We start from the raw sequence: 16641 nt of genomic DNA on the forward strand, positions 1-16641 counted from the left end.
GGGAATCGCGCGATTCCCGCTCACGGCAAACCGCTAGCGGTTCTGCAAGAGCCGCTACACAATGTAGCAAATGGCAGTGTTCTCACTGCCACGGTTGCGGTTAGTGATAACCTCAACCGCGCTGCATGCAGCGGTTTGCCGGTGACGAGCGTTCCGCGATTAGCGATCGTGATTAGCGTGCATAGCACGCTAATCACGATCGCTCCAAAACCGCCGCAGTGTCCAGTGATTTTTCCGTGCTAATAGCGGGAAAATCACTCCCGCAAAATTCCGGCGGTAATCGCCGGCGTTCTGCGATTTTAAGTGTGAACGGGCCCTCACTGTTTAGACCGGCATGTAATCTGTAACAGTACCCCTTCAAAGGCATGTCTACAACTCCACCAGATGAAGCCTCATTGTTTAATTCTCTAGGCCCTTCTTTACCTTACCTAGTGCTTCCACCCCTCTTTATTTTAAAGGACAACTGAAGTAAAAAGAATATGGAGGCTGCCATATTTATTTCCTTTTAAACAATACCAGTTGCCTGGCAGCCCTGCTGGTCTCTTTGGCTAGCAGAACTGTCTAATGCTGGGAATACACAATGAGATTTTTCAGCAGACTTACTGTCAGATCGATTTTCTGATATTTTTTCTTATCATTTAACATTCACTTCTATGAGAAATTGATCAGAAAAACAATTGAAAATAAGATCAGACCTGTGGGAAATTATCTATCAAGCCATCTATCTGCCAAAATATCTCATGGAGTATTCCCAGCATAACTAGCACCAGAAACAAGCATGCAGCTAATCTTGTCAGATCTGACAATAATGTCAGAAACACCTGATCTGCTGCATGCTTGTTCAGGGGCTATGGCTAATAATATTAAAAGCAGGGGGTCAGCAGGACAGCCAGGCAACTGGTATTGCTTAAGGGCTAGAACCCACAAGGGCGTTTTTATTGGCATTTAGGGAGCGCTTGAAAGCGCTAGCGTTTTTCGAAAACGCTGTGCTAATGTTATTCTATGTGTTAAAATCCACAGGAGCGTTTGCGCTTTCCAAAAGCGCAAACACAGGGCATGCAGCATTTTCTGAGCGCTTGCGCTTCAATGTAAAGTATACAAGCGCTGTGTAAACGCTGTGAAAGCGCTATGCATAGCGTTTGGTGTGCGTTTTTACTGGGCGGAAAATACCCAGAAGGCTTATTTATTCCCACAATTCCCACAGGCAAGCTTCCTGTTGATGTCGTTCTGGCTGAACGGAAGTGTGACAGAGCTGCAGGCTGTGTGTTGCGACCATTACATGCCACAATGCCAAGGAATAAGTGGTTTTCCACCGAGGATGTCATAGCAAAAGTGCAGCCGCATGATGTCTTGTATACCAAGACAAACAAAGACCACAAACTGAACCAGCTAGCTAACCAAATCTGGTCCAACATTACCAAAGAACTGTTTGAGGAGGCTGGTTTGACTTGGAATAATCTTTCACCCAAGCTTCAGGATACTAAAAGTGAGTACCTTTTTGTTTAGTAGATAGATCAAACTGTGTATATATATCTATATATATATATATAGAGAGAGAGAGAGAGAGAGACATACATACATACATGCAATCGATTGATGATGTTTCATTGTCTGAAACCCTGGAGGAGGTATATAGTATGTAACATCATACATCGATACTGCTTGTGACATACATGTTTCCATGTCTGCAACAAAACAAAAGGCTGTGTAAGGTATGAAAAAAACTTTTATTACAGAAAATGAAAGTAATATTAAGCAAACTGCTCTTTTGGTATAATTGAAACCCCATAAGCGACAACATTATAATGTTTCCACACAGCTCTCCGGCGAATTTAAATATAAAGTGAGCTGTTCACGGAGGGTGGTAGCAGATATTGTGCCTCTTCTAGTGGATGCTGTTAGTGCTTCCAGTGGAGGTGGTGGAACATCTTCATCCACATTGATGCCCTCTTTGTCCCTGACGAAGTTATGGAGGACACATGCAGCCTTCACAATTGTTACAGCATTTGCAGTGTCCATCATCATGCTGGTGTGAAAGATACGCCACTTATTAGCCATTATGCCAAAGGCACACTCCACCACTTTTCTTGCCTTACTCAGGCGAACATTAAAAACAGTCCTTTGAGGGTTCAAACTGCGCTGTGGGAAAGGCCTCATCAAGTGATTAGACAGGGCAAAAGCCTCATCCCCAATAAAGACCAGTGGCCTATCTGGTCCATTTGTGTGTGGCCAGGGGCGAGGAGGAGGGAGGTTGATGTTGCCTTCTTGCAATTTCACACCAAAACGGCTGTGCTGGAATATGCCGGAGTCACTGCTGCTTCCTTGCGCACCCACATCCACATAGCTGAATCTGTAGTTGGCATCAGCTACTGCTAGCAGCACAATCGAGAAGTATTTCTTGTAGTTGAAATACTTACTGCCAGTATTTGGAGGCATGACAATTCGGATGTGTTTGCCATCCACAGCACCCACACAATTAGGGAAATTGGTTTTCACCCAAAAGTCCTGACAAATCTTTTCCCAATCTGCCATATCAGGGAACTTCAGAAATTCAGGTTGCAAATTCTCCCAAATTATGCTGCATGTGTCCAAAACAATTCGCCGAATAGTTGTCCTTCCAAGTCGAAACTGATAGTGTAAAGACACATATGTATGGCCAGTAGCAAGAAACCTGTGAAAAGAAAACATATATTAATAGTGTTTGTGTTTATTTGTCCCTAGTACAACAAGTGAAAACAAGATGGAAGTCCATTAAGGACAACTTTCGAAGGGAACTCCTTGAAGAAAAGAAAGAGAGCAGAAGTGGTTCAGCTGCCTCAAATCGAACCAAATACAGCTACACTACGGAACTTGCCTTCTTAAGACCCAGTATGGATTTGGATGAGTAAGTAATCTATCGTTTGTGTCCAATAGTGGTCGCCTACATTAGACATCTGTATATCCCAACACACACATATGTGAAGACATGTAATGTTGAAACGTCAAATCCTTATCTAACTTTCTACTTCTATAGGACACAAGATAACATTCCTGCAGAACCTGTGGTCCCAATTGTGAATGATGATGCCGAAGAAGGACTTGATAACAGTACTTTATCGCTATTAAGCACATCTGACACACCCAGTGATGACACGTCGAATACTAGTAGTGTTAATGTGTTGTCTCCGGTGCAGCCAACTACCTCCACAACCAAAACTACAACAACCAAAGTAACTGCAAGAGGAAGGCGACAAGGTGGTGGAGGGAGATCTTAAAGTTCTTTTGAAAGTGGTGTGTTAAATTCGATGCAGGAAGCTGTAGGTGTCTTACATCATGCTAGCTGTGACCACTACAATTTTGCTGTAAGTTTGGTGCCATATATGAAAAAAGTGCCAGAGGATCGCATTTTAGATCTAAGACAGGCTATAATCGATCTAGTCAAAAAAGCCATTAAAAATACACCATCTGCCTCGGTAGAACATTCCCAAAGCTCATCCTCATCTTCAACACCATCACCCTCACCTCCAGTGTCCAATGCACCATATCATAGACAGCAACCTTATTCTAATTTGCATTACCACCACAGCTATTATCAACCTGAGCTAGATTATGGGTACCACAATTATCCATGTAGACCACCAAGCAATATGGGCTATGTGCACCCTTACCAAGGCCAAAATAGTAATATGGAACAAACACAAGATCAAGTGTTCTATGCAGATATTGGTCAGACAAGGCCTCAGCAACAAACTGAAAATGCTGCAGCCAAGCCAACCTCTTTTCTTGAAATGATGAGACGAGAGGACAATTAGTTATCCTGAATGCTATCTTCTAAACCGCTATGTAGCTCTCCATTTCTGTTGCATGTGTCGGGCGCAAATAATACACCCATAGGTTTCATGCAGTTCTTAGTAAAGCCTCAATCTAACCTGACTGAACCAATTTACTCTAACAATGCGTGCACAATTAAAAACATAGGTCTCTTAGCAATTCCGTGGGCCGGAGATTTGTTAGGTATGTGTATCTTCCCTTACCTAATTATGCTTTGACGACATGAACATGATGTAATTTTTTACCTAATATATATGCAGCCTTTGTGTTATTACTCGTCAGTGTAGTAAATGGTTCACATCTCGACTGTATGGGATAGAAACACACACATCACCCCACCAGCAAGTACAGAAATGGTGCCATAATGACCATGAGGTCATTGCCACAATGACTACAATATGAATACCCACCTTTTACTGCCGAGACAACTGGACAGAATCTGATTGTTCAGTCACAAACTCCATTTGACTTCAATGGCTGTTAGGCGTACTTAATTAGGTAGTGTCTATTTTTCACCTACTCAAGATGAGCATTGCAACATTAGTATGCTGGGTCATGGGCTGATTTATGTGTTTCTACCCATACAATACATCTGTTACATCGTGACCAACACTCTGCACACATCTGCCACCCCCCTGGCCCTGTCTATCAGTGCATGTAGTGGTCAACAAACAACTGCTAGTCCTGTAGACCATCTGTACAGTACTCTATTATTTGGCTGCAGTAGTGTCTCTTCTACAAATAGAGATGTTCAGTTGTGCACACATTATTACAGTAGTCATGGCAAGTATTATGAAGATAATTGTTTACAGTACATTAGTTCACAATCCCTTGTTGAACATTATAGGTTGCATATGGTATTAACAAAAATAGTTACCTCAAAGTAAGCAGTAAGCGCTCCGTAGGAGAAATAGATTTGCGCATCTGTGTGTCCTGGTGCCGCAAACTATCTCTCAATTTGGCCATAAGGAAGTCAAAGCTAGAATAGCAACACAAATATACATTATTTGCAAGAAAACATTGCATATTTGGATAGATCTGTAAAAAAATGAAAAATTACTACTGTAGCATTCTCACATACTTAATATATTACTCGGGGGATTTGGCTAGGATACGTGTTCCCTAAACAGGATTATGCCCCTACCGCTGACAAACATAAGTTTTCATCCTTCTATTAAAATGTGGTATATAAAAAGGTACTGCATTTATCAAACATAACCCGCTGCGTTTGTGTTTGACACTATTGGGTCACATATGTATCATATCCCTGGGATGGATAATTTTCCGGCAGATAAAGATAGTACATCTATGTGCATGTGTCGTGGAGAGGAAAGTGATCTCCTCTCCAGCACCTATGCACACCTAGTACATGCACATATAAGACCTGCTGCTCACACCCTCTTGCCCCAAACACAGCTATATTGGACATTAGGGGATGCCACCATGCAAACAGTGTAGTAAATGTCAAACAACTCGACATGTTTCGGCTAAACGCCTTCGTCCACAGTGAATACACATATACAGTGCCCCTGCCCCACAGGGCAGGCCAGGGGCACTGTATATGTTTGTTGCACAGCACTGTATATATGTATTCACTCTGGACGAAGGTGTTTAGCCGAAACGTGTCGAGTGGTTAGACTTTTTGAACGCTGTTTGCATGGTGGGATCCCCTCATGTCCAATATACCTGTGTTTGGGGCTAGAGGGTGTGAGCAGCAGGTCTTATCTGTGCATCTACTCGGTGTGCATAGGTGCTGGAGAGGAGATCACTTTCCTCTCCACGACACATGCACATAGATGTACTATCTTTATCTGCCAGAAAATGATCCATCCCAGGGATATGATACATATGTGACACAATAGTGTGAAACACCAACGCAGCGGGTTATGATTGATAAATGCTGTACCTTTAATATACCTCATTTTAATAGAAGGAAGAAAAGTTATGTGTTAGTGGGGTAGGGGCATAACCCTGTGCAGGGGACAAGTATCCTCTACTGTAGCATTATGTCTGAAATATGTGGCTGAAAGCACTTTATGTGATTTGTAACTATGACATAAAACATGCTTGTTATAATTTGGTTAAAAACACAACCCTATTTGGTTGACCAGTTTACAATGTATAACACAACATTGATGTTCCTAAGGGGACTCATGTTTGTGGGATTGGTTCCCTTGACAGTTCCCAAATAAAAACAATCCTACAACCTTGGTGTGCTTAATTTTGTGTGTGTATGTTCTCCATAATTTGGAGATATATTGATGACATGTATTTCGTGAGTTTTGAAACAGAACTGTGAGGTTACACATATTATGTAGTCCTTTTACACATACTACAGTGTTATTAGACATTTGAACGCATTTATACTTCTACCATGTTGATGATGGCCATCAGTATAAAAACAATACTAATAACAACTTCACACATGGTAAACATACAAATAAGGGTAAATATTTGTAATATAAGCAGCCTTCTTACCTGGAAATGGACATCCTGGTATATCCAAAAAACTTCTCTGCATCTGCACGCAAGTCATTGTAGAGAGTCCTAAACTGGCCCTTTCTCTCCCTTTCCTGAAGCATGGGGTGCACCCAGTACCTATGTGCCCTTCTCCTGCGTCTGGCCACCAAAGCAGCTCCAGTCATCAGGATGGTCAAAGCACATGCCTCCATGATGAAGCAACACAAACCACACAACCAATCTCTCTCTCTGTCTCTCTCTCTCTCTCTCTCTGTGTCTCTCACTCTCTCTCTCTCTCTCTCTCTGTCTCTCTCTCTGTCTCTCTCTGTCTCTCTCTCTGTCTCTCTCTGTCTCTCTCTGTCTCTAATTACTCCTCTACAAAACCCACACAGGATGTTGTGTCAATCTACTTCTTATAGTCCCCATGATCCCATTAGCACCATCAGGTGTGTAAAGCTAGTAACATCATCAATGGTCACCTGATAGTGCCTTTAATTGATGCCTCAACAGACAAATTTGGAAAGAACCAATGAAAATGGAAAACGCTGGCACAAAAACGTTAATCGCTAACGCTTACAAAACGCTACACATTTGTACAAAACGCTCTCAAAAACGCCGGAAAACGCTTCAGTAACCGCTACAAAAACGCACATACAAAACGCTAGCGTTAGCGATTAGCGATTGCGCTTTGCAGTGGGTTCCAGGCCTAAAGGAGATAAATATGGCAGCCTACATATTCCTCTTGCTTCAGTTGGCCTTTAAGCTCCCAAAGGCAGAGTTTTCCATCAGTGTTTTGCCTTTCTGCAGTACTTTTACTATGAAATTAACAAGCACTTGTACTGTCGGTACAATGAATAAACCATGTATGTATTTTGCCCTTGTTTTTCTGAATGTACTGTGTGGGGATCATATATATATATACATTTATGGCCCCCATATTATCTGTATTGTACCCCATATAACACCACAGAAGTTGATGGTTCTTTATAAATAAATCATAAAATCAGAGCATCCCAATTACAGTCTTTTATGAGTGCATTTGTATATTCATGGAATTATTTACCATCCAATAATCCTTGTGTTGCGCTAAGAAAAATATATTTTCTGATAAACATGAGAGAATAAAAGCCACTTTCATAATAATATGATTACTTCCCATGCAATATGTATGGTGCCACCTAATTGGTATGTCAGCATGAGATTCATTTCTGTCAATGTCAACATTAGAGCTGCTCTTTATTGTGGCTGTGAGGAGCTCAGAATTAGCCTTTGTTCAATGATTGATTGATTGATGCATTCCCTCACTGTGCTACTCTGACAGCAGGCAGCACTGGCTTAACTGATTCAGTGCTGATGAGAACGTGCCAGCACTATGCAAATGGAAGAATTAATTCCACATGCTTCAAACCAAAACAGTTAATCTAAACCACCAGTTAAACAGGTGATGTGCTGCTTAAAGAGAACCTCAAACGAGTAAATGTATTTAAAATAAACACATGGTGTACCTGCAAAAGAATATTACATAGTTACTTCACCATCATCATCAGTTCCTCTCAGAAGCTCACCATTTCCATCTTAGAATGATTCCTCCCAGTTCTGGCAAGATTTTGTCAGAACTGAAATATATCAGTTGCTGTCAGTTATATCTGAAAGGACAACTGATGAGCAAGGTAACGTCTATGTTTCCCTATGGCTCACATGGGTGATATTACAGTTTAACAGTGTGCTGACCAGGAAGCTGTTATGGGTTAAAGGCCATTTTCAAAATGGAGAACGGGAAAATGCATTGATCACAGAGGACGAAGAGGATGCAGAAGAGGAGAAAGAGATTGATGAGTTGACTACATAAGAGTTAAGTATGCCCAGGGCCGGTTTAAGTGGCATAGGGCAATTGTAAATTGTGGGCCTCCTATACCCACCCGGAAAAGTCCATGCCCTGCCTGCTGAGCTACCATCTCACCTCCACCACTATCGCACCACTCATACACCACGGCTGCAGTGCCCAGTGGCAGGACAATTAGAATTATTAATGGGGCAACTTGGGAAACGCTTAGGGGCCCCTATGGACTCTGGGGCCTGGGGGCGATTGCCCCCTGCCTTAACGATAACACCAGCCCTGAGTATGACGTGTGTATATTTATTTTAACTTTTCACTTTCAGTTTAGGTGTGCTTTAAAGAAAACAATGCATGATAATACAACTTTATGCTTTGTATTAAGTATGTAACACAGAAAATAAAAGCATAAAATAAATCAACAAACAGAATCAGAAAATCTTGTACAGTTCTCTACTGGTAACTTTTTGTGGGGACCCTGGTAGAGATGGTTAATGAGATACTAATAATACCAGTTTGCATGCAGTTCATGCAGATTGCATCCCGCTAGGAAATTAGGACTATCAAATGCATTTCCTTTTGAGTTTGTATTAAATTTGCATGCAAGTGGGAATTATTTGCATTGCATTGCCCATCTATACAGTTTTGGCACTTCTTAGTTTTAGTTTTTGTACCGATGTCATTGCTAAGTAGTGCTGTCTTCTGGCTACACAAACATTGCAAAACTATAGTCAACTATAGTCAAAATAGGATGCAAACAGCCCAGCACAAGGTTGCAGCAATAACAATTTTTAAAGTGTTGCTCAAAATGACATCATTAAGCGTTGGAGAAAAATGTTTTAACATCGTGTCCTCTGTTGTGTGATCTTTCTTTTGCTCTCTCTCTCTAGGCTAGCTCAATATCCTTTCAAAGACTTCCAGAGTAATAAATTATATCTCAATGCACCTATCGTTTCCTCACTGATGACTATGGGCTGATATTCTTTAAACTGTGTTGAAATTTTATAATTACCATATAAAGTTTTTAAAGATTTTTTTTTTCTGAAGATATCTGTGCACAGTATTGCTTGAACTTCTTGAACTCTGGGTAAAAAGTCCACAGTGGTCACTGTACCAGCCACGTAAATAGAAACATACTGGAAATGAAGTAATGTTACGACCATGTTGCAAATGAATAGTGTAATGTGTTGTGAGGCTTGCATTGCCACAGGTTCCAATTTAGAAATCTGTTGCAAAGTGGGCAGCACAGTGGTGTAGTGGATAGCACTCTTGCCTTGCAGTACTGGATCCCTGGTTTGAATCCCAGCCAGGTTACTTCTCTATCTGTAAGGAGTTTGTATGTTCTCCCCGCATCTGTGTGGGTTTCCTCCAGGTAAAAACATACATATAAGGGACTATGACTATGGTAGGGTTTAGATTGTGAGATCCCCTGAGAGACAGTTAGTGACCTGAAATGACTCTATAAAAAGCTGTGGAAGATGTGGGCATTATATAATTACTAAATAATAATAATGTGCCACATGCAGTGTTGCTCAGATACAATCCGTGATCACGGCACAATGGTGATTCACAAGCATTTTTTCACTATCCGACATCATGATCCGAATTCGTTTGGCATATTCGGATCACGGCATATCTGGATTTCGATTCTGCCATGGCCAGATTTACTCGAATTCGTGACTGGGGGTATCCAAGCATCACTACTTATGTATAGCAATGGATTCATCATCAAATTACCCTTAGGCCCCTTTTAGTCGTGTTGTGGTACTCTCCCCCTCGTCACAGTGGCCATTAAACCTAATGGTCGTGTGAACCGGAAGTGACGCTTGAAAGGCCAGAAATGCGTTCCATTACAGGGGAAATGAGCTGATACCCATTTATGCGTGCGCTCCAGCGGCGGGACAACTCCCTACGAGTGGCGGTTTTGCAAGTAACCTGACACAAAGGTGAGACACTATTTAAGGGGTGACAGGGGAAGGAGGCGGTTGGTCCTGATGATGCGCCACACTTTGTAAGGCGCGAAACGGCTGTAGACTACTCACTGCCTGTATCTTTCTCTGTCTTGCTGGATTGTGTTATTTTTGAATGAACAGAATTGTAATCTTTTCCGGACCGCCTGCATTAGATTCTACGCCGCACTTGTAGCTGTTCTAGCCTGATGCGGCGTAGAATCTACGTTGGCCCACCGTTTCCTCTTCGGACGCGATCGTGTGCACCCGGAGGGGGAGATTAAGCTGTCATATGACAGCTGACATCTTCCCTCAGTGATCAGCAGCCATCGCGTATGGCTGCTGATCACGTGATCACTACGATTGCTGGCGGATCATAGCGATCACTTTGACAGCAGCGGCGGCAGGGTGGTAAAGAAGAGGATCCACTCACCTACCTGCCGTTCTAGCAACGATCGGCGCCCCCCTCTGCTCTGGACAGCATCTCCGCTCCTAATGCCTCTCAGTTCTGGGTCCCGGCTTGATGCCGTCATCAAGCCGCGACCCGGAACTGAGCGACATTAGGAGCAGAGATGCCAGCCGGAGAAGAGGGGGCTATTGCGGCTCATCGCTGGAGCCTGGAAGGTGAGTGATGGCTGCTGGCGAAAGGGGGGACACCTGCCACCATTGGGGGACACTGCCCAGCCAACCACAAAGGGGATCCGGCCGCCTGCCCCCCCAGCCAAATGCGCGCACCCCCCCCCCACACTACAAAATGCCTGGTCCTTAAGGGGGTTTAGGTGGCCGGTCCCGAAATGGTTAATGAAGCAATCAATTGATGTTTTATCCGGATGTGCACCACCGCTTTTTCTCTTTCTTAAGTTGACATCCTGTGGATTGGTGAGTTGCACTCCAGAACTCGCGATTGTATCCTGTGTATGGACTTTTCTCCTACTGACTCACATCAGTTCTGTGTTACCTCAGATCTGTGTTCTGAGGTGACAGGAGTTGCTGCAAGTAGTCACGTAATTTAGGCGCAGTGTGCACTGATTAACTTGGGTACCACTGTAGGGGCCTATGTAAAGCATCGCTAATATCGGCCATAACAGTAAATTTGGTTACTAAAGTTGCCCAATAAAACAGCAGGCAATAGGACTGCCCATTATAGAAACTGCAGCTATTGTATAAATATAGGGGCTATAAATATAAAAATGGTGGGCGCCATGGCACCTGCTAATTGTAACCGCAATTTCTATAGTGGGTGATCCCAGGACTCTTTATTTTATCAGGCGACTCAAGCACCCAAATTAACTGTTATAGATGCTATTAGCAACATTTTACATGGGTGCTTATGACGGTGCCCATTAGTGTTAGGTATAGATTGGGGAGAATCATTGTTAGAAGTCTGTGTGGAGTGGCTAGGATTATGCATAGATAGGGGATAGCTAGTGTTAGTCATAGATAGGGTATATCTATAATAGTGCGGCAAGGAAAAATGGGCACAAAAATGACAGTAATAGGCACAAAATAATGGTAATAGAATATCAGTAATTTTACTGATATTCTATGATCCACAATAGTAGAATAAGAATATCAGTAATTGAACTAATGTTCTACAATCACCCACTGTGCCCTAACTCTCATCTGAACCCTCCACTAACTATGCCTAACCCTAACCACCCCTCAACTACTCCTAACCCTAACGACCCACCACTTACTCTGAACACTAACCAGCCCCATTAGGAATGAACTGCAAAAAAGCCATAGGTGCTCCTTGAGAATAATGGATTGCTGGGCATCCAGTTTTTTTTTATCAAATGACTGTATGGGACCTCATTTTAATCATAATTATTTTTAGAATACATTTTGATGTGTCTTATAGCTTGAACCTATGTCCTATTAAAAATAGGTAGGGACAAAGTCAGTTCATCATTCCAAAAATGTAATTTTCAAAACTTGGGAAAGTTTTAGCAAAACTACATGAGTCAGTAGTTTACAAAACACCCACTTTTGAATAGCTATGGTTTTAAACTTTCCATAATGGTGACATTTGTGGCCTTTTTCTGCTGTTCAGACTCTTCTGGGGATATGCAAAGTATGGTGCCAAAATACTTTGGGGAAAAAAATTGGGCAGTACAAAGCCACTTGTACAGTTTCAGAGTAAATGGCCTGCTAGATGCCCAACTAACCTTCAACTGAGAGATATGTGGTATTATTTTAACAGTAATAAGTTGTAGAATATATTTTAGAGTGTTTTAATGTTGCCTTGTGTATTCCTTTTAGCGACAAACTGAATCAAAAGCAGTAAAATGTTTATTTTCATATATTCTGTATCAAAATAGAAAAATTACACCTTTATTTCCAAGTAATATTTATCCTCATACATTGCATTTTGGATATAGCCTTTAATACATAGCCTTTAATACAAAGCCTGCAGGCAGCAAGTCATAATAATGTGATCAGTTACAATGCAGCACTGTGAACAGGCCCATACATTTGTATAGGCAGAGTTAACATGCAATTATTTTGCAATGCAACTGAGCACTGTGAACTAGCCCTACAAGTATGTGTGGGGAAAAAAATAGCTTACGGCTTAGTTCTCACTGTGTGTAACGCCTACACTACAACATGGGCAGAACATAACAACCACTCTGCATTCAAAACATGCACATTATTTTTCATAGCATGTACAATTGCAATATAATGTGTATGTTATCACACAAATTACCCAGAAACACTCTGTAGAAGGTATGTTTCGATAATGTGATCCATTACAAGACCTACATCTAAACACACCCATCCAATTGCGTAGGCAGCACATGCGCCAATCAATGCGCACAGTATGAAAACCACATGAAATACATGCTCTTAAAGGAACACTATCAAACCAAGTGTTCTAAAATCACAATAAACGAATAATGTTTATGTAGCTGTGTAAACATTTTCCTACTTTTCATGTTAAATATCAGAAGCAAAAGCTTTAATTCATTGTGTGTAGATTTTAGCTACGTTTGGAATGTCTCATTTGCAGAGGTATAAATCTCTGCAGTCTGACATACTAAGAACAGTGTAATATTGAAGCAGAGTTATATTAAAAGCCTGTCAGATGCCAGATTTCACACACACAATTAGGGCTTGTTCACACCTAGGGCGCTTTCGGGTTTTCTTTAAGAGCTGGCGATTTTCAAAATCGCCCTAAAAGCGCTTGTGCAATGATTCCCTATGAAAGTGTTCACATATGAGCGGTTCGATTCTGATCCACTCACCAAAGCGCTGCCTGTACCATTTTTGGGGCAATTTTCCTATAATGGAAGGTATAGGGAACTCGCAAAGTGCTTGAAAAAAGGCTTTGTATAGCGATTTCCCAAGCGCTTTTTAGAATAAATACATTGTATTTATTCTTTTCAGGGTCAAAGTGTCCACTTCCTGACGTCAGAAAACAAAAAACAGAAAACGAGCAGCGCTACTTAAAAACAGACTAGTACCTACCATGGAGGATTGACTTCTTCGCAGTGGGAGGGACGAGTACTTAATAGGTTGCATGCAAGCTGTTACAGGAAACCAACATCCTCCAGTGGTAGACAGGTCATGTGTATGCTCGGTGTGTATTCGACCCCACAAGTGGGGCTTGCACTCTTTTGCAGGTAGGCACTAGTCTGTTTTTAAGTAGCGTTGCTCATTTCCTTGCTATGTAGTAATTTAATTCGTTTTTGGTCAGCTGCTCCCACTTAACAGCCATGCTTTTGGTGTATATGCAGAGCTTCTGTTTGGGTTCAAGGTGCGTTTGTAGTTCCTGGGGGAGCTCAGCGCATCTCTGATTGGAGGTCATTTCGGAGGCGGCCTGGTGTTGAGCTGATCCACCTTTTGCACAATTTTCGATTTTTCAGTTTTACTTGGTAGCGCACCCAGGCTATGCATATACATAGGTTAGGATTTAGTTAGTGTTAGGCCCCTCCCATGGAGGATTGACTTCTTCGCAGTGGGAGGGATGAGTACTTAATAGGTTGCATGCAAGCTGTTACAGGAAACCAACATCCTCCATTGGTAGACAGGTCAGGTGTATGCTCGGTGTGTATTCGACCCCACAAGTGGGGCTTGCACTCTTTTGCAGGTAGGCACTAGGCTGTTTTTAAGTAGCGCTACTCATTTCCTTGCTATGTAAGAATATATAAATTGTTACCCTAGGGACTCAGCTTTTTAAATATGTATGCCATGGAGGAATATTACTGTTATTTTTGCAAATAAGAACTTGCAATTATTGTTAGGGTACATTGAAGATACAAGAATCACAATATAGAAAAATTACACCTTTATTTCCAAGTAATATTTATCCTCATACATTGCATTTAGGCTATAGCCTTTAATACATAGCCTTTAATACAAAGCCTGCAGGCAGCAAGTCATAATAATGTGATCAGTTACAATGCAGCACTGTGAACAGGCCCATACATTTGTATAGGCAGAGTTAACATGCAATTATTTTGCAATGCAACTGAGCACTGTAAACTAGCCCTACAAGTATGTGTGGGGAAAAAAACAGCTTACGGCTTAGTTCTCACTGTGTGTAACGCCTACACTACAACATGGGCAGAACATAACAACCACTCTGCACTTAAAAACATGAGCATTATTTTTCATAGCATGTACAATTGCAATATAATGTGTATGTTATCGCACAAATTACCCAGAAACACTCTGTAGAAGGTGTGTTTGGATAATGTGATCCATTACAATACCTACATTTGAACACACCCATCCAATTGCGTAGGCAGCATATGCGCCAATCAATGCGCACAGTATGAAAACCACATGAAATACATGCTCTTAAAGGAACACTATCAAACCAAGTGTTCTAAAATCACAGTAAACGAATAATGTTTATGTAGCTGTGTAAAAATTTTCCTACTTTTCATGTTAAATATCAGAAGCAAAAGCTTTAATTCATTGTGTGTAGATTTTAGCTACGTTTGGAATGTCTCATTTGCAGAGGTATAAATCTCTGCAGTCTGACATACTAAGAACAGTGTAATATTGAAGCAGAGTTATATTAAAAGCCTGTCAGATGCCAGATTTCACACACACAATTAGGGCTTGTTCACACTTAGGGCACTTTCGGGTTTTCTTTAAGAGCTGGTGATTTTCAAAATCGCCCTAAAAGCGCTTGTGCAATGATTCCCTATGAAAGTGTTCACATATGAGTGGTTCAATTCTGATCCACTCACCAAAGCGCTGCCTGTACCATTTTTGGGGCAATTTTCCTATAATGGAAGGTATAGGGAACTCGCAAAGTGCTTGAAAAAAGGCTTTGTATAGCGATTTCCCAAGCGCTTTTTAGAATAAATACATTGTATTTATTCTTTTCTGGGTCAAAGTGTCCACTTCCTGACGTCAGAAAACAAAAAACAAAAAAACAGAAAACAAAACAAATCGCTCTACAAAAGCGCTTAGAAAAGCACATTACTAAAAATCACTAACGTGCAGGTAAGCGCCGGGAGGTGCTAAAAAAAAAATCATCCATCAAAATTGCAAAACGCTGGCATCAGTGATTGCGATTTATGATGTGAACAAGGCCTTACAAATGTTTATGTTGCACACAAGATACATTTCCTCTGCAATCTGCAGAGAGCTCAGTCAGACATGGAGAGTTTTCTCTCTCACACACACAGAGTTAATAGATGCACTATGAGGGAAATCCCCCTCCTCTCATGGCTCACTCTGCCGTCAGATAAGAGCAGACTGCTGTCAGAAAAGTGTGAAAGGAATTGGATAACAGTAGAAAAAGATATAAACATTCAAATGCAAACACCAGTACTTAGCAGCACTTCCCAAACGTTTCCTATCTCAACTGAAAAAAACATGTTAATCGATAGTGTTCCTTTAAGACACTTGCTGCTCTCGCCCATCCAATTGCATTGGGAGCACATTCACATGCGCAAATTAATGTGCACAGTATGAAAACCACATGAAATACATGCTCTTAAAGCATATGTCCAGGCAAATTAAAAAACAGAAATCCACTTACCTGGGGCTTCATCCAGCTCCTGGCAGCCATCCTGTGCCCTCGCCGCAGCTCCTCCTTCACTGCAGATGATGACCTCGCCAGGTCGGCTTTCCGGGTTGGCTACTTCGGCAGGTCGGCGAAACCATGGGACCCGTGTGGTGGAGTGCAGAAGAAGCCGACCCAGAAAACCGACCTGTCGAGGCCAGCATCTGTAGCGGAGGAGACCCGGATACACCGGAGCTGCAGCGAGGGCACAGGACAGCTGCCAGGAGCTGGAGGAAGCCTCAGGTAAGTGGATTTTTGTTTTCTAATTTGCCTAGACTTATCCTTTAAGACACTTGCTGCTCTCAACACTGGTTGAGAGCAGCAAGTGTCCACCTCGGGGTTACATTTTGTGTTTGAGCACCCACACTTTAAGCCTGGCTTTGGTTGCATTAAGTCACATTAAGGTGAAAGTCGCTGTTCAAAAGCCACAACTCAAAGGTTCTGAAATCGGTATAATCAAAGAAGTTTGCAGCAGCCATCTGCCAGGCATAAAATATGTTTTACTCTCCTCTGGCACCTCGATGTACTATATGTGGTTTGCAAAGATTTTTCATAGGTGTTTC

At 41.8% G+C, this 16641-nt stretch overlaps 1 protein-coding gene across 1 annotated transcript; it reads right to left on the minus strand.

The window, feature by feature from the left end:
- Positions 1 to 1769: 1769 nt before the first annotated feature.
- On the minus strand, positions 1770 to 4824 carry LOC137546888 (uncharacterized). The gene is made up of 2 exons (XM_068269890.1): positions 4688 to 4824; positions 1770 to 2671 (listed from the first exon to the last, which is right to left on the minus strand). Exons 1-2 carry the CDS (start codon positions 4774 to 4776, stop codon positions 1801 to 1803), a joined length of 960 nt encoding a protein of 319 aa, XP_068125991.1. The 5' UTR covers positions 4777 to 4824; the 3' UTR covers positions 1770 to 1800.
- Between the last annotated feature and the right edge of the window lie 11817 nt (positions 4825 to 16641).

The sequence above is a fragment of the Hyperolius riggenbachi genome, chromosome 1 (genome assembly GCF_040937935.1).
Source record: "Hyperolius riggenbachi isolate aHypRig1 chromosome 1, aHypRig1.pri, whole genome shotgun sequence".
Lineage (NCBI taxonomy): Eukaryota > Metazoa > Chordata > Amphibia > Anura > Hyperoliidae > Hyperolius > Hyperolius riggenbachi.

What these genes read in the sequence shown, in the direction of transcription:
- LOC137546888 (XM_068269890.1), bottom strand. Translation starts at nt 4,776, where the DNA reads ATGGCCAAATTGAGAGATAGTTTGCGGCACCAGGACACACAGATGCGC. An exon ending in CGCTTACTGCTTACTTTGAG is followed by an intron (nt 2,672 to 4,687) that starts GTAACTATTTTT and finishes TTCTTTTCACAG; the next exon opens with GTTTCTTGCTACTGGCCATA.